The sequence below is a fragment of the Hydra vulgaris genome, chromosome 03 (genome assembly GCF_038396675.1).
Source record: "Hydra vulgaris chromosome 03, alternate assembly HydraT2T_AEP".
NCBI lineage: Eukaryota > Metazoa > Cnidaria > Hydrozoa > Anthoathecata > Hydridae > Hydra > Hydra vulgaris.
The window spans coordinates 10,605,948-10,628,467 of record NC_088922.1 but is presented as its reverse complement, the minus strand read 5'-3'; the positions used below and the strand labels follow the sequence as shown (position 1 = coordinate 10,628,467).

Below are 22,520 nucleotides of genomic sequence, written 5' to 3'. Positions count from 1 at the left end.
ATATTTAAAATATTATATGAATGCTATAAACATGATAGCCATATAATAAATACTTATACACAAAGCATAAAGATTTCTTTTATATTTATTTATATAATAAAAATCAGTTTACATGTTTAATGTTTTATTTACAAAAATAGTTAAATCAAAAATTTTGTAAATAATAATATGAAAGTGAAAAAACTTTGATAACAGTACAAATATATTATGTTGTGTTGATTTAAATCCAAAATAAATTCTTAACACATTAAACAAAGAAAAATTTTCATAAGAAATTTGTATAAAATAAGGAAACATAAATAAAATGGTTTAAAAAACAAGCAATATAACAAGAAAAATAGCAATTGTGAAAATGCTACAAATTCTTCAGTTCTTATCAAACGACTATTTTGAAATGCTAAGTAATCTTCAACAAGATCTTTATCAAATGAATATTGTGAAATGCTAAGGAATCTTCAAAAAAAATTTTCATTAAATTACTATTAGGAAATGCTACGAATTCTTCATTAATTTTCAATATAAATGCTACTAAGTTGCAGAAAAATCTAAATTAAAACATTTGAGTTTTTCATAAAACTCAAACATAACTGATGATCTCTATTATCACCCCATCCTCCGTTTAATCTTGGCACAAGACCTTTGATGTTTGACTCTTTTAACGTAACTTTATTATTTTCCATTTGTTCTTTATTTTTATTAATTATTCCCTTCACCTTTATCAAAGTTGCTTTTGAATTTTCACAATCTTTATTGTGGTGTAATCCGCTAGAAATATCAAAAAATTTGAAATAATTAAAAAAAAAAATTATGATTATCATAAAAATTCACTAGACAATATTTGCACATTTCCTCTATACAGCAAAAAATGAAGCAAAGAAAATATTCTCTTTAAAAACATAATACTCCCTTTAAAAAACTTAATATTCCTTTTTAAAGAGATAATATTTACTTTTAAAAAAGATAATATTCCCTTTTAAAAAAAAAAAAAAATTTAGTGATGTTACTGTTAACTACTAAGATAGTTAAAAAATTACGATTTAAAAAAAAAGTCTTAATTTTAATTAATAAATAAACATAATAAACAATAAATACCATAAATATAACATTAACATAATAATTAAACAACATAAACAAACATGCTTTAATACTAAACATTAAATTACACAAAAAGGAAACTTGATAGATTCAATGTTAACATTAAGAATAAAAACTTACCAATCACCAATATGGTACATTCTTGGAACTTTATAAACAAGAACTGAAAGTTTTCTTTTTAAGCATTCTAAGCTAAGATGCATTATGGTCCAATCCCAGTTGTAATCATCATATTTGCAAAATTTCTTTGAAATGAAAAAAAATTTATAACTATATTTATTTTTTAACTAATTTGTTGAAATATAACATTTGTTATAAATATAAACACATGTGCACCAAATAAGATAAACTATGTAAATATACAATAACATAAATAAACCTTACATAGAATAGCAAAAATTAACTAAGCACAGGTAAATACAAATTCTAAAATACCTCAGCACACATTTTGATTTCATTCCATGTACTTCGATACAAAGCCATTCCCATGTTGTGCTGAGTTGATATCCAGTCACCGATATATGCCTACAAAAGAGAAACTCAAAAACAAAAAAACAAAAAAAAAATACACAATACAAAATAAAAAGAAAACAAAATTAAAAACTATTAATAAAATGTTTATGTTTCATGAATTATTTCTCTAATTAATTAAAGCCCAATGAAAAAATAATACATCAAAAATTCCATAACTAAATAGGTCAAAACTAATGATTCTGGAACTCGAACTATACAGAATAAAATTTACTTAAGAAAAAAATTTTGAAACCTACGATGTTTTACTTTTTTAATTCACACCTGCAGTGAATCTAATCGATTTAAAATTGGTGAAAAATTGGTAAAAATGTGTAATTAAGAAATTATAGAAACTTTGAGGAATAGTTTGTTTTTTTTAAATAATTTTTTTTTTTAAAATAAGAGAAATTCTGAATCCTTAATTCAGAATTTCTGCTGCACTTCTCTGCAAAAATTTTTACAAGCTCATTGCATTCTTTTTATGTTTGTTAGTTTAAAGATAAATCACTATTGCTAGTGTTACACTTAAAATGAAGATAACCAACACGTTATCGTTTACAAAAATAAGATTGAAAGAAAGGAAAAATAACCAAGTTATTGCATAACTGCTGCTTGCATAATTTAATTTTTTCTTTCTTTCAATCTTATTTTTGTAAACGCTATTAAACTTTATTTTTTATCATTATATCTCTGAGAGCAGAAATAATGTTTGTTAATCATGCCATAAATACTACTAAAAAATTTTTTAGATAACTGACTTGTAAATAAATTACTAAATTAAAAACCATACAAACTTATAGTAAATGTACCTCATCAACATTGTTAAGAGTTTCTTCATTCATAGCATATGAACCAATAGTCAAAATATCACATGAAGTCTTACATAGAGGATGGCTAGAAAAAATTGCAATGTATAAGCTATGCAATTATATTGCAAAAATTATTAAACTCTAATGCGTTATCATAAAACTTTTTTTTGATGTTATATTTTTGTTATATTTATTTTATTAAACAATGTTGTTTTAATTTTTCAAAAAAAGTTTTAAGTACACCTTTTATGAAATAAAAAGATATATGATAATCCTTTAGAAGGATATAAAGCCATAGTTATTTAGTTTCTTCATAAAAGAATTTTAAAAACAACCTGGTAAAATAACTGCTACAGATAATTCTGGTGAGCACAGTGGGTCAAAGAGCAAAGACAATTTATTGATAGGACATTCAAGGACATATATTGATAACTTTTGAGGACTTTTAAGAAAGATTTTCTTATCAAAATTTAGAAAAAGCGATAAATAAATTTGACTGAATGATAGTTAGGTCATATTTTAGATGAGGAACTTTATAAAACTTGATATTTTATAAACTATAATGATAACATATATGCAAATTAACATAAAAATATTAATGAGAATAATAATAAAAATTAAAAAAAGTACAAAAATATGCAATTCATAGATTAATACTTCAAGATATGTCACATTTTCAGATAAATTAATATTATAGACATTTGTTAATAAGAATGTCATCTTTATTACGAAACTTGCAGAGTGGTATTGATTTGCATTGCTTAACCAGATATTCACATTTTGTTAATGGTGTTGGTTAAATTGAAAATTTGAAATTTTTAACTTATAAGTTATTAGTTATAAGTTATAACTTATAAGTTGCTAATTTATAAGTCAAGAACATATCAATCTTAAGATTTTGTAGGTGCCTTCTTATTCAGAGTCATTAAAATTAAACTAATTTCTTGATAAACTTTAATGAACGACAAATTAGTTTATGTAGTGATGGTGTCTTTTTAGTCTTGCCAACTATTTTGTAACAGGCAGAAACTCCCTAATTAGGTGCATATAAAAATTTGTGCCATAGCTTTTATATTGACCACATGAGCCTTAAACACACTGAAATAAACAACAAATAAAATTCATGATAATTTACAATGGTTAGTGCTACTTCAAATTGCTTTTTTTTTGGTTTGTATGCAAAAGGCTACATAATGCACAATTTTTTTAAACTGTCATAGTTATTTCTAACAGAACTTTGATAAAGGAGTTATTCTTGTGTTTTTTTAAAAAGTTGTAATCAATATCAGATACGTATTTTGGCATTAACATATCTTGGTATTATTAAAAACTTGCTTAATATTTTCAAACACACAAAACTTATTTAAAACAGTTCTTCAGTAATGTAGCTGTTATTTACGCCCAATGTTATCTAATTAAACTTTTCAGATATGCAAAAATTAATTATAAACTTTGAGATTCAACAATAAGAACAACAACAAATAAAATGTAAAATAATTTATTATTATGTTTACGTTATACAATTTCAATAATCTAGATATACTTTTCGAGCAAGGTTTTCACCTTAGTCTAATCTGTTATATTTTAGAAACAGTTTTGAGTTGTTTAGTAACAAAAACTTGAAAAAAGTCAAAATTCAGTGAGTTTTATTATAAACTAAAGATATAAACATTTTTTTTAAAACAACTTTCTAATAAATATTTAGAAAGATTGTCTTCAAATATTATAGACACCAAAGAGACTCAAATTAGGAAATTCTAACTCTTAGAATTTTCTAATTTGAAAACAAATTTATATGCAGCAATATTTTTAAATAATAGTTAATTCAATTTATATTTTTAAACTTAAGTATATTTTTAAATAATAGTTATTTTAAATTTGTGAAATTTGATTAAAAATAGGAAATAAAAGGAAAAAAGGGTAAAGAGGAGAGGAATAAAAATTGATCATTATATTTTTTCAAATTTCTAAAGATATTCTTTACTGACCACATCTACATATTTAAATGTATAAATAAAACGCTGTCTTATAATTTGCATTAATATTTTAAAATATATTTTAAAATAATTTAAACTGAAGGATACGCATTTATTTATTTTTACTTTTTTTTCTTAAAAGTGCAGTTTACTCAAATCAGTTAAAAAACATCTTATTCCATTTTCTTATAGCAATTTAAAAATATGTAGCTTTATATTTTTTTTGTTATTAACAACACATTCTGATGCATTTGAATCTATTATCAAAAAAATAAAAATAAATAAAAAAAGTATTCAAAATAAAACCTTTTTTTAGTCTTATGAAGATTCATAAGTGATTCATAAAAACTTGGAGCCATATAATGATCCTCCTCTATAAACATAAATGGTCCATCATGATTTTTGGTAGCATCTAATACATCCATGACCATATTGATCTTTGAAAATAAAATTGCATAAAAACAAATTAAAAATATTTTTATCTTTAAAATTTAAATTTTAATCTAAATATAAAAATTAAAATCTAAATATATCAAAAATGATATGAGCAAATAAAAAGCTAATTTTTAAAGTATGTAAAATATGCAATTTATAAAATAAATTTATAAAAAAAATTTTAAATTTTTTATAGTTGACTATGATGACTATAGATGAATATTATTAATATTAAAGTATTATATTAATGGTATTATTATATTACTATTTTTATAATTATACTATTATTATTTATATTATTTTTATTACTCTTATAATACCCTTACAGCTGTAAAAGCCGGGTTGGCATTTGACAATGCTGACTTAAAAGCTGATCTATCTTTGCTTTACGGCATACAACTACCAACCTGAACTCTGAAAATGTCGGCATGCAAAAAATGTAAAAAAATAATAATATTTGTTCAATATGAGTTCATAATTTATTTATTGCAATTATATGTTTTTTCAAGTTAGACACGCTTTATTTTTATAAAAAAAATATTTTTTTTTATTCATTTTTATCATTTTTTTCTTAATTTATTTCATAACATGCTTAATGAGGTCATTAATTCACTCAAAAATTAATAAAACTTGCTTTTCAAATGTCTGTTATTCTCACACTGTTTTACTTAAACTTTTAGTGTGATTATTATGATATTATGTTTTAAAAGTTTTAATATTAATTTATTTTATTTGGTTAAACAGTAAACATTAACATGTTTACTGCTATTTTAAAATCATTTAAGATCAGAAAGTTTTAAAAAGAAAGTTTAGTCTTAGTATAGTTAAGCTATGATAAACACATGTGGAGAAGAAATATATTAAAGTCAATTCCTGATAATTAACTTGAACTTTCAATATGTTGATCCGTTTTCTCTTGTAAGCATGAAAAATTGCTTTACTTTGCTAAGGTTAAACATTCGTTTTGTCAAACCATTTTCTTTGGTCCCTTTGAGGTTAAAGTTTACTGTATTTAAAAATATTTTACTGCATTTAAAAACATTAATTAAGAAACATATTCAACTTTTCTTAAACTAAAAACAAGACTTTTTTTAAAGCAATTAAATGCAAAAAAAATTAACAGCGTTACAAAAAAAAAAAATTTTTTAATCATAATAACAGAACAGTTATTAAAAATCAAAAGCAACTTTTTGCCGACCTGACATCAGCTAAGTACAGCTCTTTTGTGCCGACCTGAAATCCTTCAGATTTTGCAGGCTGTTTTTATGTGTAAATTGATAATTTGATATATGTGAAACTATATGAAATCAACTATAAAATTTAAAAAAAAGCGTAAAAATTATAGATAATCTATAAATAAATATTAATTATACTAAAATTAATTTATCTTCTTTTTAAGTTGTTCTTAATTTTTTTTGCAATATAAAAACTCACTTTCCACCACCAATGGTGTTTAGTCATTGTAATATGTGCTTCACGATAATGTCCAAAACTATCTGGAGTTTCAGCATTATTACAACCAATTCGACGAGCTCTAATTTTCAAAATGTAAAAAATATGCATTAAACTAATTTTTGTCAGTGCACCAACTTTTTATGGATCTAAATTTTAAAGTTACTTTTAAGTAATAATAAAAATAATAATAGCAATAACAAATATAGTAATAATAATAATAATAATAATAATAAGAAGAAGAAGAAGAAGAAGAAAAAGAAGAAGAAGAAAGAAGAAGAAGAAAGAAGAAGAAAGAAGAAGAAGACAGTAGAAGAAGAAAAAGAAGAGGAAGAAGAAGAAGAAGAAGAAAGAAGAAGAAGAAGAAGAAGAAGAAGAAGAAGAAGAAGAAGAAGAAGAAGAAGAAGAAGAAGAAGAAGAAGAAGAAGAAGAAGAATATGAAGAAGAAGAAAGAAGAAGAAGAAGAAAAAGAAGAAGAAGAAAAAGAAGAAGAAGAAGAAGAAGAAGAAGAAGAAGAAGAAGAAAGAGGAAGAAGAAGAAGAAGAAGAAGAAGAAGAAAGAAGAAGAAAGAAGAAGAAGAAAAAAGAAGAAGAAGAAGAAAAAAAAAAGAAGAAGAAGAAGAAGAAGAAGAAAGAAGAAGAAGAAGAAGAAGAAGAAGAAGAAGAAAGAAGAAGAAGAAGAAGAAGAAGAAGAAGAAAGAAGAAGAAGAAGAAGAAGAAAGAAGAAGAAGAAGAAGAAGAAGAAGAAGAAGAAGAAGAAGAAGAAGAAGAAGAAGAAGAAGAAGAAGAAGAAGAAGAAGAAGAAGAAGAAGAAGAAGAAGAAGAAATAATTCAACAACATATAATTACTCTGATAATGCAATATCTCTTGGACAATCATTTTCACTGGGGCCAGGATACTCATTTGGGTACATCTGCATTGAATAGGGAAAAAAGATTTGAATCACCTAAAAAAATATTTTATAAATTTTTTATTTTTTTATTATTCTTCTTTTTCCAAAAATTAAGTCAGAATTGAACTGTATAGATAAATAAAAAAGCAACTTTCAATTCATCATTTAAAAATCAAAAATCCATATCAAATTTTTATAACTAATGATTAGCATAACTTCTTATCTTACAATTGTTTTTAAAACTTTGAAAATACTGTATTTTTGGTAGTTGCAATTTAAATTTTGTCCTTTTTTTTTAATTGCAAATTAAAAAAAATACATAAATAAACAGTTAAATGTTAATAAAAGGAAATAAGGAATACCTGCTGAATCACTAACTGGTATATTATCCACAAAAAAAATTATGAAAATAATATTAGTAACCAAAGGGAATTTGTAAAATTAATATTAATATCACTTAAATCCATAATAATTTGTAAGCAAGAAGTTCGAAGTCTGATCTCCACCATGTTCCTAGAAGTAATGTAACTTGATTCTCCACACAGTTGACTTATTCATCAAGGCTCATGTTTTAGAGTTAAACAGGTTAGAGAGGGTTGTAACAACAATTAAAAAAAAAAAACTATAGCCGAAGAGTTACCTCCTCAGCTGTACTGTACCCTTTTCAGCCTTGAGGAAGTGAATACAGTTCTTCAGCCCTCGTAATTAGAGTCAGCATTTGGTGATGCCAACCTAACTGCAGACCTGACAGTCTCATAGGTCAGCAAAAAATTGCAGACCTTGGAATTTTTAAACTTAAATTTTTTGCTATCTTAAATAAACTAAAAATGGTAAAACAAAGTTTTATTTAAATTCTAAATAAAATAATTAAAATAAAAACGAAAACACAAACATTTTAATTGGATATCTTTAAACGGAAAGAAACCAAGTCAATATTTAACTAACTTATATTATTAGCTCTATCTTGTAGAGAATTGTCAAATTTATATAGTAATAAGAACCTGATTTAACTATAGTGTTGTCAATAAGCAGGAAGAGATCAAGAAAAAAAATGAAATGCTATATCCAGTATACTGTAATAAACAGAAAGAAAACTATTTTATCATAACCGTTCAGATGGCGCTTGATCTCTTTCTGTTTAAAGGCGTCCAATTAACTTTTAAATAAAATTTTTTGAAAAACCAACGGAAAAGCGTTTAATTCAAATCTTTAATAAAATAATTAAAATATATATGGCAAAAAACAAACGTTTTAACTAAATTTTAAATGTAAACCTTTTATTTCAATAGTAAACAAAACAATTAAAATAAAAGCAGAAACACGAAAGTTTTATTAAGTCTAAATAAAATAATTATGAAAATTTTGTGCTGAAAATAAAATAATTAGGAAAATTTTATCCTCAGTTTTATTAGTTCAAATTGAAAGTGTATAATCAAATGATAATATAATTTGACAGTGTATAGTCAAATTATTATTAGCAATAAAAATATTTGTTTTATTGTTAACATTCCTTACTTACAAAAAGGAATAATTTAAAAAATAATTTTTAATTCATATGAGAATGGAACCCATTACTACAACTCTGCTTCAAAATTGGTATTGTTAAGAACAACTTTCCTTCATTTAAAATGTTTAATTTGTTTAGTTGTACTTAATGTTTTAAACTTGTTTAATTTGTACATAATAAAACTACATACATGTTAAAATTCTTTACCTGGCAAAAAGTTATTTTTCGAATGAGTTCATTTACACTGTCAGCATAAACATCATGGCTAATGACTAATATTGCATTCTCTATACCTTTTGAACGCTGCAATGAATCTAAAAGTTCTTTAAAATATTCTATTCTTTTATGAACTTGAACAACAATAACAACAAACTCTTTTGCTCTTTTTGAGAATTTATCACTGTTATATACAAGTTGTCTTTCATTTAGTTCAATAATAACAGAGCGCAACTGACTAGCAGTATATTTTGTGTCTGAAAAATCTGTTTTAAAGTCTAAAAAGTTAAAATAATTTGAGTTTTCACTTTGAGCAAAAGGATCATCAGTCTTTTTTGTTTCATCTAGAAATTTTTTTAATAAAGCATCATCTTCAATGGGTTTAAATTTTTTTTTTACTTCTCCACTATCTTTCTGAATATCAATTAAAGATTTTAAAACATCTAATTTCATTGAAGTATCATCTTTTTTATCAGAGTAATTCTCTAGATTGTTGTATAAAGTTCCTTCATTTTGAAGATATACCATAAAACAAACCACAAGAAGGGCAGGGAATAAAATTAAAAGCACCTTGCGTATTCTTCTTTTACAAATCATTTTTATCTATATCCTGTCACCTTTATATAATTTAACCAGACACTTTTATATAATATTTATCCAGACACCTCTATATCATATATATCCAGTTACTTTTATACAATATTTATCCAGACAGCTCAATCACCATTTTAAAAGTTTATAAATTTAAAACTGTTTTTGCATAAAAAGAGAATTTTCTAAAAATAAATAAAGATTTAATAAAAAATAAACAAAGATTTAATAAAAAATAAACAAAGATTTAATAAAAAATAAACACAGATTAAAAAAATTTAATAACTAATAATAACTGATAAATAACTTTCAACATCAAGATATTATCAAAAGCAGTGTGTTTTAAAATATAGACTATATGTTGTTTTTTTTCAGCTTTCTTTTGTCATATAATAGGGGATAGTTAGGATAACTTAAGGGATAGATAGAATGACTTCTTTGAAATAATAATACAAACCAATCCCCCCCCCCCCCAAAAAAAAAATTAGATTTATATAAATATACACATATACAGGGGTCGAAATAGGTGTCAGACATCGCAGCCCCTTGGATGATTTTAATGAAATGCTAGAAGAGGGCAACAAATCATTGCTCATTTTTTCAGTAAAAGTGAACAATGGTTGCTTGCCCTCCTAAAACAGGTCTCAAAAACAGTCCAGGAAGTGCCAATGTCTAACACTTATTTTGAAACACACATAAAAAAAGCTAGAGTAAATAAAAAAATTTTAATAAAAGTATAAAAATATTGTTTTTATTATAACATGGTTATAAAAAACAAAAACAAAAAAAAACAATATATATAATATTATTCTGAAACAAAAGTTTACATAAGTTTATAAGTGATATTTACACCCGGTTTACGTGGTGGAAGTGGATCAGTCTTTCGGTCATCTATATCAAGAGTAAAAGGAAATACTTTTGGCGTTGGTTTACCTGCCTTTTCGCTTTCAAGTTCCTAAATAAAATATAAAAAAATATCAAATTAAAATTAATTACACTAAAATCAATAACACAGGTCCAACAAAGATTTTTTATCAGAGATAATTTTGGATTGCCTGAATATAATTTTTGACACTGATTTCAAAACTACAATAAAATATTTTTAGTACATACAGTTTTTGTTAGAATTTGATAATGTTATGATTGGATAAAAAATACCATCATAATCTTTCATCTAGTCTTTATATATATACCAGTTTAACTGAATTATTATTTTAGTATTTAGTTAAAACTTTATTTGAAGTTTTATACTAATATAATATATAAAACATTAGCTAAAACACATATCTAATTACCATCATAATAATAATTGTAGTATTATGATAAAAACATAATATTATGATAATATATTTATAATATATGATAATATATTATAAATATATCATAATAATATATTTATAATATATAATATATTATAAATTTATTATGATAAAAGCATATATGCAAATACACAGGTTTATCTTGGTTGCCACTATATAATATATGCATTAAATCTGCTCTGCTTGGTTGTTCAAATTTCTCGGCTCCCTCCATATCATAGGTATTGATGTTTGCAATACCTATGATTTAATATGGTTTAATATGGAGGGGTTCCTTTTATATCATGGAGATCATCATGCAATGGAAGAGCATTTAACTAGAAAGTTCACTCATCCTTACTTACCAAAGTGGCTTGTCTGGCCAGAGCTGGTATCAAACCAAGGACCTATTTCTTTTATTGAATTTAAAAGAGTCCTTAGTCCATTGGAATTGGGAGCTTGGCTGGCTTTCAAATGGATATGTGCAAACTTTCTAGGGGATAGCAACTCCCATGCATAAAAGGATGGAGTTGCAAAACTCATTGATGCTTATAATAAAATGGATTGTCGAATATATTTGAAAATACAGTTCCTGCAGTTCCACCTAGATTTCTTTTACAAAAACCTTGGAGCAGTGAGTTGCAAGCATAGGGAACTCTTTCACCAAGTAATTTGAGCTATGAAAGTTCATTACCAAGGATTTTGGAACAAAAACATGATGGCTGACCATTGTTGGATAATGAAATTCAAAACCGAAAGATTAAACAAAAATTCTACTCTCAACACTTTTAATAGCTTGTAATGTGTATACTCTTATTTTACAATTATTTTAAAAGCTCTCTTTCGTGTAAATTAGTTGTTTGCAGGTTGTTTCATAGTTCTAAATTAGTGTATGATGTATATTAAGGTTGCCCAACAAACATTTGATTCCCACAACGTTCCTGGTTTTACCATGATCAACTTGTTTCTCAGCACTGTGACCTTCTTTGTCAAGGTTAATGTTTCAGAGTTGAAAAGTTGAGTGATAGTTAAAACCACAATAAAGATTAAAAAAAAAATTACATTTTTATATTTAAAAAAGAACAAAGGTTCTTAGGCCCAACCAAAAAAATATTTTTACTCAGTTTTTTATATCCAGTAATATTTTATTAGATAAATAGTATTTAGAGGTATTTAATGGCAATTTTTTTAAAATTGTTGCCTGTCAGCCCACCCTAATATATATTTCAATTTTCCCAAATAAATGGCTAGCATAAAATGTGATTTTTGAAACATATTTTCATATAATTATGTAAATTTTCAAAATACACAAAAATGTAAAACACAAGTTAATGACTTCAAAATCAAGCAATGATGATAAATCAAAGAGAAACCGCTGCAAAGTTGATATTATTGTAAAATAAAAGGAGTTATCTGTTTTTTTGGTTATGCTGCCATTTGGCAACATTACATAATAAAGTGTAAAAAAAAAATCTTCAAAAACCTCAAAAAATAATAATAATAATTTGAGAGAAAGCAAACATAAGACAATGTTGTGTGTTTTATAAATGAATGCTTTAAGAAATAAATAGTATAACTTTTTTTAAATAAGGAAATTATTTTTTACAAATAATATTTTAATTTTAATAATTTTTTTTATAACAATATTGTCTAAATTAAAGATACTTCAAAAATAAATATTTTAAAGATAAAAATTTTTAACATGGTTTCAAATTAATTTTGAATTATAATGCGGTACTTTAAAATACCTTAAATATTTTAATGATGTAAATCTGATTTTTAAGTAAAACTACGCTTACTTGCCTTATGCTTTTCTGTTACGAAACAAGGCCTGCTATGTTGCTATATCAGTCAATGTATGTACTGTGGCAATGTATGTACTGTGGCAATAAAGCAAAATACTTTTTAAAAACGTTTAAAATACAGACTAGTTGGTTGAAATGAATATATGAATAATTGGTTGAGAAGTAACTTATCAGAAATCGAATATGAAAATCTAATAAATCATATGAAAATCTAATAAAAATAAAATCTATCAAAAATAAAAAAGTCATAAGCATCAAATTTTTAATAGACAATATTTTTAAAACAAGACTTAAATAGTTTATAAAACATGATATGCATGTCTAATGTTATTATTTCACACCTATATCATTTTTAGACAGACTTATCAAATATAATGATTGTTAGTGTAAAAATACTAAATGAGAAAGAAAAGAATGATTATTAAGAGTCGCAGTAACAGCTATTACAGTACGTAAAGAGACAACACAACAACAATCAAAATAAAAACTTGAATAAGTGGACAAATAGCTTCTTCTCATAACTATCATTGAAATCTTCTTTAAAAGAGTTTTTTGATGTTTGCATAGCAGCTTTACTATATACTCTGGACATACGTATATTGATGAATGGCTACCCATTCACTAAGTTCTCTTTATGTCTTCTTGGATTATTGTTCACTACTGACTTCATGGAAACTGTGTATACAATCGATTGCTAAGTTAGCATCTGCTAAGTTTGTTTCTCTTTATCGTGCCTGTCATTTTCTTACTCCTGATTCCATTCTCTACCTTTACAAATCTCTTATTCACCACTGTATGGAATACTGTTGTCATATTTGGACTGGTTTTTTTAATGATGCTTTTTCTCTTCTAGACAAGATCCAAAATTGCATTGTAAATATAGTTGTACCTGCTTTATCTGCTTAAACCTCTCTCCCATTGTCGTAAAATAAGTTTAAGAATAATTATTTACAAAATAATATACAAACTAATTAACTAGAGTTAATTAAAGGATCAAATTGAATCAGTTAGTTTACAGTATAATATATAAATTAATTAATTATAGAGCAAGTTAAAAGATCAAATAGAATCTCAAGAGTTCAAAGAATAAATAAAATAAAAATAATTGTAAAAAATGTCTAAAAATTCAGGAAAGAAGCCATATTGTTCTAAAAAGATTAGAAAAAACTCAATAACTTGTACTGTTTGTAAGTAATATATTCTGAAGAGATTAATAGTTTATCAGACAGCTTAATAATGCATACTTTTGAGTTGAACACGCTGAAAAATATATATTAGATTTTATCCTTTAAATAATTAATTAATTAACACTTCATAATTACTTCTTGCTTTCATGCTAATTTTTTATTTATAAAATTGAATAAAATTAGTTTAAACAAAGTCAAACATCATCAAACATGTTCTTAGAAAAATTATCTTAAAACATAATAATAAAGCATAAAAGTAATATTAAAGATTTAAAATAACTATTAAAACAAATATAAACTACAAACAAATAAATTATAAAATAAGAAAAAAAAAACAGCTCAACATTAAACAAAGTAATCTCACAAGGTCTCTTTTAAAAACATATAAACATGCTCCAGGAATTCCAATACACCAGAACAATGCCATGGAAACTGTTTTACCAGTCCATTTAAAGAATGGTGTTGTATTTTCTTTCACATAATTCCATCTTTCAATTGCAGGATCTTTCTAAATATGTAAAAAGAAAAACTCTTTTACTATATTTTTGAATTTACCAAAGAGCAGGCCTTGTGATAAAACATCAGGCATAGAGCATTTCACGTACGTGAAGAGCCACTTTACACTATGCTATGCTATTTACGCTAAACTAAAATCTTTTTTATTTGGTAATATTTAAATAACTCTATAGATATTTTTAAGCAGTATTTTAATGAAACATTCATTTCAACAGAATTGTAATGGGGTCAAATCATTATATTTCAACCAATGGCTTGTGGGGTACCATCTCTGATTTTCCTGATTTTTACATATCATTATCTAAATGATGTAATTAGGTTAAATGTGCAATTTCAGAGTTCCAAGTGCAACGGTTTAGAAATTATAGCCTTACAAACACTCACAGGTAGCCCCCCTCGGTTCCTTGAATGGTAAAAATAGACAACTTTAAGGCCTTATAACTTTTTTCTAACTTTCAGCAAGTGGCTCATTTTTTCTAGAACTATTTTCTAGATATTTCTGTCTTAAAATTTGTGATTTTCATTAGCTTGTATCATGTTAGAAAAAAACTACAGCCTCCTAAACTTTGGAAAAATTCTGAAAAATGGTAAATAAAGGCAAAATGAAGTTAACCGTAGTATTTTTCTATTCATCAACAAGTCCTTACATGTTAGTTTTCTAATTAGCTACAATGGTCTACAACAAATTGGCAAAATATAAGCAGCTTGTTACATTTTAGAAATCAGTTTTATCTAAAAATATATAGTCCACTTTACTAAAAAGTCTCATTTTCAGCCATTTGGGGATGGCTCGTAAATTTTTCTAACACTTTGTATTGATCTGATATTAACAGCAAATAAGGCCATTAGATCTAACTATATAAAAATGTAAACATCACAAACTTGTCATGTTCACAACAAAAATGGCAGCATTTTTTATTAACCCTATTTTTCAATTATCAGGGCTGAATAGTGTTATTGGAAACCAGTGCCCCTCCAACCTGCTTTCTGGCCCATGTGAGGGATGTAACCCACTATCTGTAATTTGTTTTACAAAATTTTATATAATTGCTATAAAAACCATTTCTAGCCCAGCATTGTTGCTTATGTGAAAAGCATAGTTATCTTTTTTACAAAATTCTTGTATTCTCCCTTAATAATGGCAATACATAATAATGTAGTTGAAAACTATTATATATGATAATTCATTTCATCCTTTTTTTTAATAAGATAAGAGTAAAATCCTCTAGTGTTTTTGAGCTCAGGGTCATGTAACGTGGCAATAATGTCACTAACTGGATACCAATGGATATCTGTGGTTGTTGGATACTTGAAATAATTGCCTGCTTTTTGTAAACAGCTAATAAAAACTGTGTCACCTTTAAGATCATTTATCTTTCCAGGAAAGAATTCACCAAAATAATTCACTAATACCCAATCATTAATATTGATATCAGTATTCATCGATTTTTGTGTATTAATGCAAGTATCTTCCAGCATGTGAAAAGATTCAAATGTACTGCTCATTGATGTTACATAAGCTTTTAAACAGCATGATTGAGGTGAGAAATAATGGTATGAGCGAGTACCTTTGATGGCAGGAGCATTCTCAAATCGTTTAGGAAGCACTTCATGTGTAATAGCAGCTGTTTCGGTTTCAGAAATGTAGATAAATCTGAAAAAGAGTTAACATAAATCATAATTCTATTTCCAAATATATATTTAGTAAGGTCTTGTTTTAAGGAATCCTTTTCTATACTATTTGATTTTTTATAACTAAACATTCATATGTTATTTTTATTATTTTTGTTTAAATGCCTATTATGATATAGGATACTAGACATCAATTATTTGAAAAAATATCATAACCTAAATGTACCTACACTTTGACAATAGCATGATATATACCTGATGTTTTTAATTTTTTCTTTAGCAACTAAGAACATGTCCCTCGGTGTCAAAATTTGATTGCCAATTGGCCTTTGAAGGGATAGGTTATGAATAACTCTTTTCACTGTACCACCTATTCCATCACATGCACTTTTTCCATGTGCAGTCCCAAAAAAATGCCAGTCTGCTTTTAGTCCATAGTCTTTTTCATGAAAACACAGGTTTTTCAAATTAAACCTAAAATACAATAAGAAAAAAACCTATTCAGTTAAAGATTATCAATTTTGTATCCAATTTCAAAAACATCATTTCAAGGGCTGAAAATAGTTTGTCTAGAATAGGTATTTGTTATCAAAATTTTTTTTAAATATTGTGATATGAAAATTTAACCTATTTTTATACTGGCTGCTTGCACCATCAGTGAAATAATTGATCTTCTGAACTTGTGGATATTCGTCTTTCAGAATTGGTATGATTTTGAAAACATAACTGAAAACTGCCTCAGTATTGTGAATTAGATTGTCAGATATAACACAATAACATTTGCTTTTTGGTGATTGGTTTCCATTTAAAGATTGCACATATATGACAAATGGATGGATAGTTGCTTGATTTTTAGAAAAATAGGATGACTGAACTTCATCTTGTATAATAAATGAAAAATTTTCAGCAAAATCCATTTGCATAATACATTCATTTGGCTTCATGTTTTCTTTGAGCTGGTTTAAAAAGAATGTCTGTGATTTGCTGACATAATGATGTTTTGTGAGGTTATACAACTTGTCTGTTAACTCTTCTAGAAACTCATCAGGACTTTTAACTATAGTTTCCAAGGAGCATCTATCAGTCTTCAACCATTGCTTATAAGTTATTTCATTTGCTGAATCCCCTAACAGTTCATTTAACTGTTTTTCAAATCTCTTTTTTCCAGGACACTTCTCACACTCATGAAACATACATGGTTTATTTTCTATTGAACATACAGCTAAGGCCAATAGATCTTTTGACTTTATTTCATTTTTTAATGATTTAACCATAAGATTTGGATTTTGATGGTCAATACAAACACAGACTGTGTGCGTGCCAGATTTTCCTGCAACAATACAATGTTGTGGCCTTAAAAGAGCAAATGATGTCAGTCCCACCTTTACTACACCACTAGATTTTGATTCTTCTAACCATTTCTGGTAAAGTTTTGAAAGATTGCATAGTATGAGTCGTTTCTGAATGTGCTGTCTACCATCAACTGTCTTTATGCTAATGTAATCCTTTGCTCCTGGCAATAACCTGCTGTTACTATCATCCTCATAAAAGTTGACAATTTGATTTACAACTTCAGTAGTCAATTTTTTAGGATTTCTTATGTCTGTTGATCTCTCACCAAGGATTCCTTTAACATCCCGCAAAGCTCTAGCTTGCTTCACCATATATTGTGTTGTTTTAAATTCATTTATTGTTTCCTGAATAGTCCAATAGACTGGAGCTAAAGTGAGCAATTTTATTTTTTGTGAAATATTGATCTCATTACGAAACTTTTGTTTAAGCTGTTCTACAATAAAATCTAAAGAGGAACTTTTGAGCATACTAATTTGAAGCTCATCCCGTTCAGATGCATTCAATGATTCATTTAGCAACTTAACTTTCTTTTTTATTTTATTGTCTATTTGTAGCATACTCATGCTGGATGATCTTTTAATAGGAGACACACCAAATTTAACAAGACAAGGATTTATAGTATCAATTTGTGTGACAGAGTTATCAGGTGATATGTAATCTGGATCATGTCTCTTGTCAACTTCTTCAACATTCTTGATTTTTCTTACACAACCAAAACATATTTTTTTCCCAGGAATTAAATTAGAGTCCAGTTGATTATGCTCCAGAGTGACAGTTGTCAGGTTTCCTTTAACAATCTTTGAATGAATTGAGAACGGGTCACAACATGATTTATGGTATGTTGAATAATAATTAATAAATTGTAACCTATGGTGAGTGCAAATTGTATGCAAATGAATATTTCTTATTCCAGTTCTTAAGGTCAGCAGGTATTTATCTTCATTTACTATTTCTGAAATTTCAGACTGACTGCAGTATGTATTTTTATGACAATCTAACTTTAGTTCAATACCAATAGAACAAGTATTCATGTTTATCTAATAAATTTAATTAAGATGAAATATTATTGAACCTTCTTATGTATAATTTTCTATGAAGTTATATAGGAGAAGTAAGTTCAATAATGATTTGATTACATATATATATATATATATATATACATATATATATATATATATATATATATATATATATATATATATATATATACATATATATATATATATATATATATATATATATATATATATATATATATATATATATATATATACATATATATATACATATATATATATACATATATATATATATATATATATATATGTATGTATGTATGTATGTATGTATGTATGTATGTATGTATGTATGTATGTATGTATGTATGTATGTATGTATGTATGTATGTATGTATATAAGTATACATACATACATACATACATACATACATACATACATACATACATACATACATACATACATACATACATACATACATACATACATACATACATACATACATAAGATCCTACAATTAAAAACACATAAAAATAATGTAATGAAAAAAATGGAAACAAACTGCAATAGCAAAGTTTATTGAACAGAAAGTTATTTTGAAGTTACATTAAATCAATATTGTAATGGCTTGATTAGTCTTGTTATACTTCATATTGCCAGTAATGTATGAACCCACTGTCCTACTATTGCCTTGAATTATTAGCAATTCAATCAACTATAAAAAAATCATCATAATAAAGATTAAATCACAATTTTATGATTAACTAAATTTTTTTTTGAGTGTCACCTTTTAAAAATAATGCAGGCTCTATATAGTTATTACCCCTTTAGTTGTGCTTCTATCCGGTATAAAGTCCAGATCAGGGAGAAAGTAACCAACCATATCTCTTTTTTTTTAAGAAATGACTTATGATAGGCTACATCCCTCACATGGGCCAGAAAGCAGGTTGGAGGGGCACTGGTTTCCAATAACACTATTCAGCCCTGATAATTGAAAAATAGGGTTAATAAAAAATGCTGCCATTTTTGTTGTGAACATGACAAGTTTGTGATGTTTACATTTTTATATAGTTAGATCTAATGGCCTTATTTGCTGTTAATATCAGATCAATACAAAGTGTTAGAAAAATTTACGAGCCATCCCCAAATGGCTGAAAATGAGACTTTTTAGTAAAGTGGACTATATATTTTTAGATAAAACTGATTTCTAAAATGTAACAAGCTGCTTATATTTTGCCAATTTGTTGTAGACCATTGTAGCTAATTAGAAAACTAACATGTAAGGACTTGTTGATGAATAGAAAAATACTACGGTTAACTTCATTTTGCCTTTATTTACCATTTTTCAGAATTTTTCCAAAGTTTAGGAGGCTGTAGTTTTTTTCTAACATGATACAAGCTAATGAAAATCACAAATTTTAAGACAGAAATATCTAGAAAATAGTTCTAGAAAAAATGAGCCACTTGCTGAAAGTTAGAAAAAAGTTATAAGGCCTTAAAGTTGTCTATTTTTACCATCCGAGGAACCGAGGGGGGCTACCTGAGAGTGTTTGTAAGGCTATAATTTCTAAACCGTTGCACTTGGAACTCTGAAATTGCACATTTAACCTATTTACATCATTTAGATAATGATATGTAAAAATCACAAAGTTTTCTTGAAATTGGTTGAAATATAATGATCTGACCCAATGAAGTAGTTAATGTTTTTGAAACTGCACACCGTTGTGACACAAGTTGAAGTATTAAAAGTACAATATGTTTATTATTTACAATTAAAATTATTAAGTTTTTTTTCTTGCAATGTATAAAGTTTTTAATTCATTCACTGACTTTTAAAAATGAAAAATAGTTTCAATTTGCAAAAATAAAACAAAACCTTTTTTATTCATTAAGTTATAGACAAAACATAATTGTGTCAAACAGGGATGCGGAGCCCCAAAAAGGAACACTACAGACTTGGAAAAAGTAGAGATATAAAGCGGGAGTCCTTTTGGGACTCTGAATCCCTGTTGTTAAATGTCGAGAAAATAAAGTAAGCAAGTAAACATTTTAATTATATTATAATAACATAATAACATTTCTACTTTGCTTTGAGTTAATTATACAATTAAATTAACTATTAAGCAAATAAAAAGATTTTTACAACGTCAAAAATTCTGAATGTGTTGAACATTTTTGATATCACAAGGCCTAAAATAGGTGTGCAATGCAAAAAACTAAAATGTTGCACATTTTGTATTTCAAATACAAATATGATGTGAACATAAGTTTAAAAATAGATAATAAATTTAAAAAAGCTAAAGTTATAAAAAAAAAGTACTTAACAAAAATTATCATCAACATCACTTATCTTAGAAGTTGTTCATTACATAACAATTATATTTATGTAAAATTTTCACAATTTGAAGTTTGAGCAGATTAATTTGGATGCAATAAACTGGTAACTAAAACTTATCAGCATTAAAAATCAATACACTTCAACAACTCTGCAAAAGTACTATAACAAAAACCTCTTTATCATACTTCATTTAAAAAATGTTTAGCTTATCGGGTAGAATTAAACTCGCCAATATTAAATTTACCTTTAATATACAAAGCTTGTTATAATAGTACAACAGAGCAATTCAATTGTTATCAATGATCAAAATAAGCTTATTAGTGAGGAATCATTTTTTATAACCTCCTGACAAAAAAATTTGATGTAGGCACACATCAGATGTTTTGCCAAGCTATAAGAAAAATCATAAAAGGTAGCCTATTAAAAAAAATATAACTTATCATATATTCATTCTATTATAGATATTTTTTTACACATTGTTTTTTTTGTTTTTGTTTTGGTTTTTCTATTGGAAGATAAAACAAAGTTCCCAACATAGTTCAAGTACAACATAATGTAGATACTGCATTAATAGAACATTTTATAGATAAAAAATTTCAACCTATTTGTTTAATGGCAACCAACTCTTATCTTACTCTTAGAATGCTGTTGATAACAATGTTATTGAAGATGCACCTATTGTTAAATGTCAAGAAAATAAAGTAAGCAATAAAGTAATCATTGAAGATGCACCTGTTAATAACAATGTTATCAACAGGTGCATCTTCAATGAAAATAAAAAGTTTATTTAGAGTAGTTTAAAATCAAACTCAATTTGGAGGACAATATTAGACATGGTTTTTCTACTATAAATGAGTAGGATAAAGTTATTAGTATGTCTGCCACATATCTCTTATAAGATATCAATTATAAAAAATGGTTAAAATTTTTGACAAAAAATTGTGACAAATTAAGAACCAGATTTTCTTAAAACTAAAACCATATTTGGAGTGCTATATCATACAATCGCAGCACAGCAAGATGTGTTTTTCAAGCAAATAAAGTCTTAATTAATATAATAAAAACACAGATAATGACTATAAATTTTGTTATAACCTTGTTATCATGTCTTTAAACCCTTTATAAGATTTTGCAAGTAGGTTGCAAAGTTAATAAATTATTTACTCTCCCATTAGCTTCTTCTGACTCTTTTTTTTTTCTATATTTGTAGGATAATAAAAAAAATATATATGTAAAGATATAAATAATTTTCTCTTCCAATAGGGTTTAATGGCAGTGACAAAAGTCACACTAAATGCATAGGACACTTATTAACTTTATTACTTTTCTATAGAACACGGGATATTACTATTAGATCAAAACCGTAACTTACTATTAACACGCCATGTTCTGGAATCAATTTCGGTTCAGCGTGAGGCAATATACTTCTTCCAACACGAGCAACACTTCTAGCCACATTGGCAACCATTTTTAAATTTATTTATTTTTCAGAGCAACAAGAAGTTTTTAGCGATCATTTGAAAAATCACGTTTTTAAATAAAGCGTCTTAATCATACAAAACTAATTATTATTACGACTATGAGAGGCGTACAAACGCCTCTGAGAAGACTTCTCATTAGTATTGGTTAGTCAGATATTTTTTGGCCATATTATTGTATGCGACTGGTATACACTAAGTGTATACCAGTCGCATACGATAATATGGCCAAAAAATATCTGACTAACCAATACTAATAGCAAAAAATCGTTTTGTACAATATAGTATATATTTCGTGCGTATCACAATATTCTGACGTTATTTTATGACACCACGTTTTTGTCATGGATTTTCTCCGATCTGTTTGCGAATTTGGGTTCTGTTCAGAAACTTCAGTTTTTAACTTTATC

The 22,520-nt window shown here is 26.1% G+C and overlaps 1 protein-coding gene across 1 annotated transcript; it reads right to left on the bottom strand.

The window, feature by feature from the left end:
* Nucleotides 1–67: 67 nt before the first annotated feature.
* Nucleotides 68–22,175, bottom strand: LOC100199919 (alpha-1,6-mannosyl-glycoprotein 2-beta-N-acetylglucosaminyltransferase). Its single transcript, XM_065792312.1, has 10 exons — nt 22,005–22,175; nt 14,141–14,284; nt 8,887–10,441; nt 7,129–7,226; nt 6,263–6,362; nt 4,700–4,830; nt 2,418–2,502; nt 1,531–1,620; nt 1,216–1,340; nt 68–765 (listed from the first exon to the last, which is right to left on the bottom strand). Exons 3-10 carry the CDS (start codon nt 9,490–9,492, stop codon nt 546–548), a joined length of 1,455 nt encoding a protein of 484 aa, XP_065648384.1. The 5' UTR covers nt 9,493–10,441; nt 14,141–14,284; nt 22,005–22,175; the 3' UTR covers nt 68–545.
* Nucleotides 22,176–22,520: the final 345 nt, after the last annotated feature.

Coding starts and splice junctions, on each gene's coding strand:
- LOC100199919 (XM_065792312.1), bottom strand. CDS start 9,492: ATGATTTGTAAAAGAAGAATACGCAAGGTGCTTTTAATTTTATTCCCT. Junction 6,363..7,128: donor AGAGATATTGCATTATCAGA/GTAATTATATGT, acceptor TTTGAAAATTAG/AGCTCGTCGAATTGGTTGTA. Junction 1,341..1,530: donor AAATCAAAATGTGTGCTGAG/GTATTTTAGAAT, acceptor TTCATTTCAAAG/AAATTTTGCAAATATGATGA.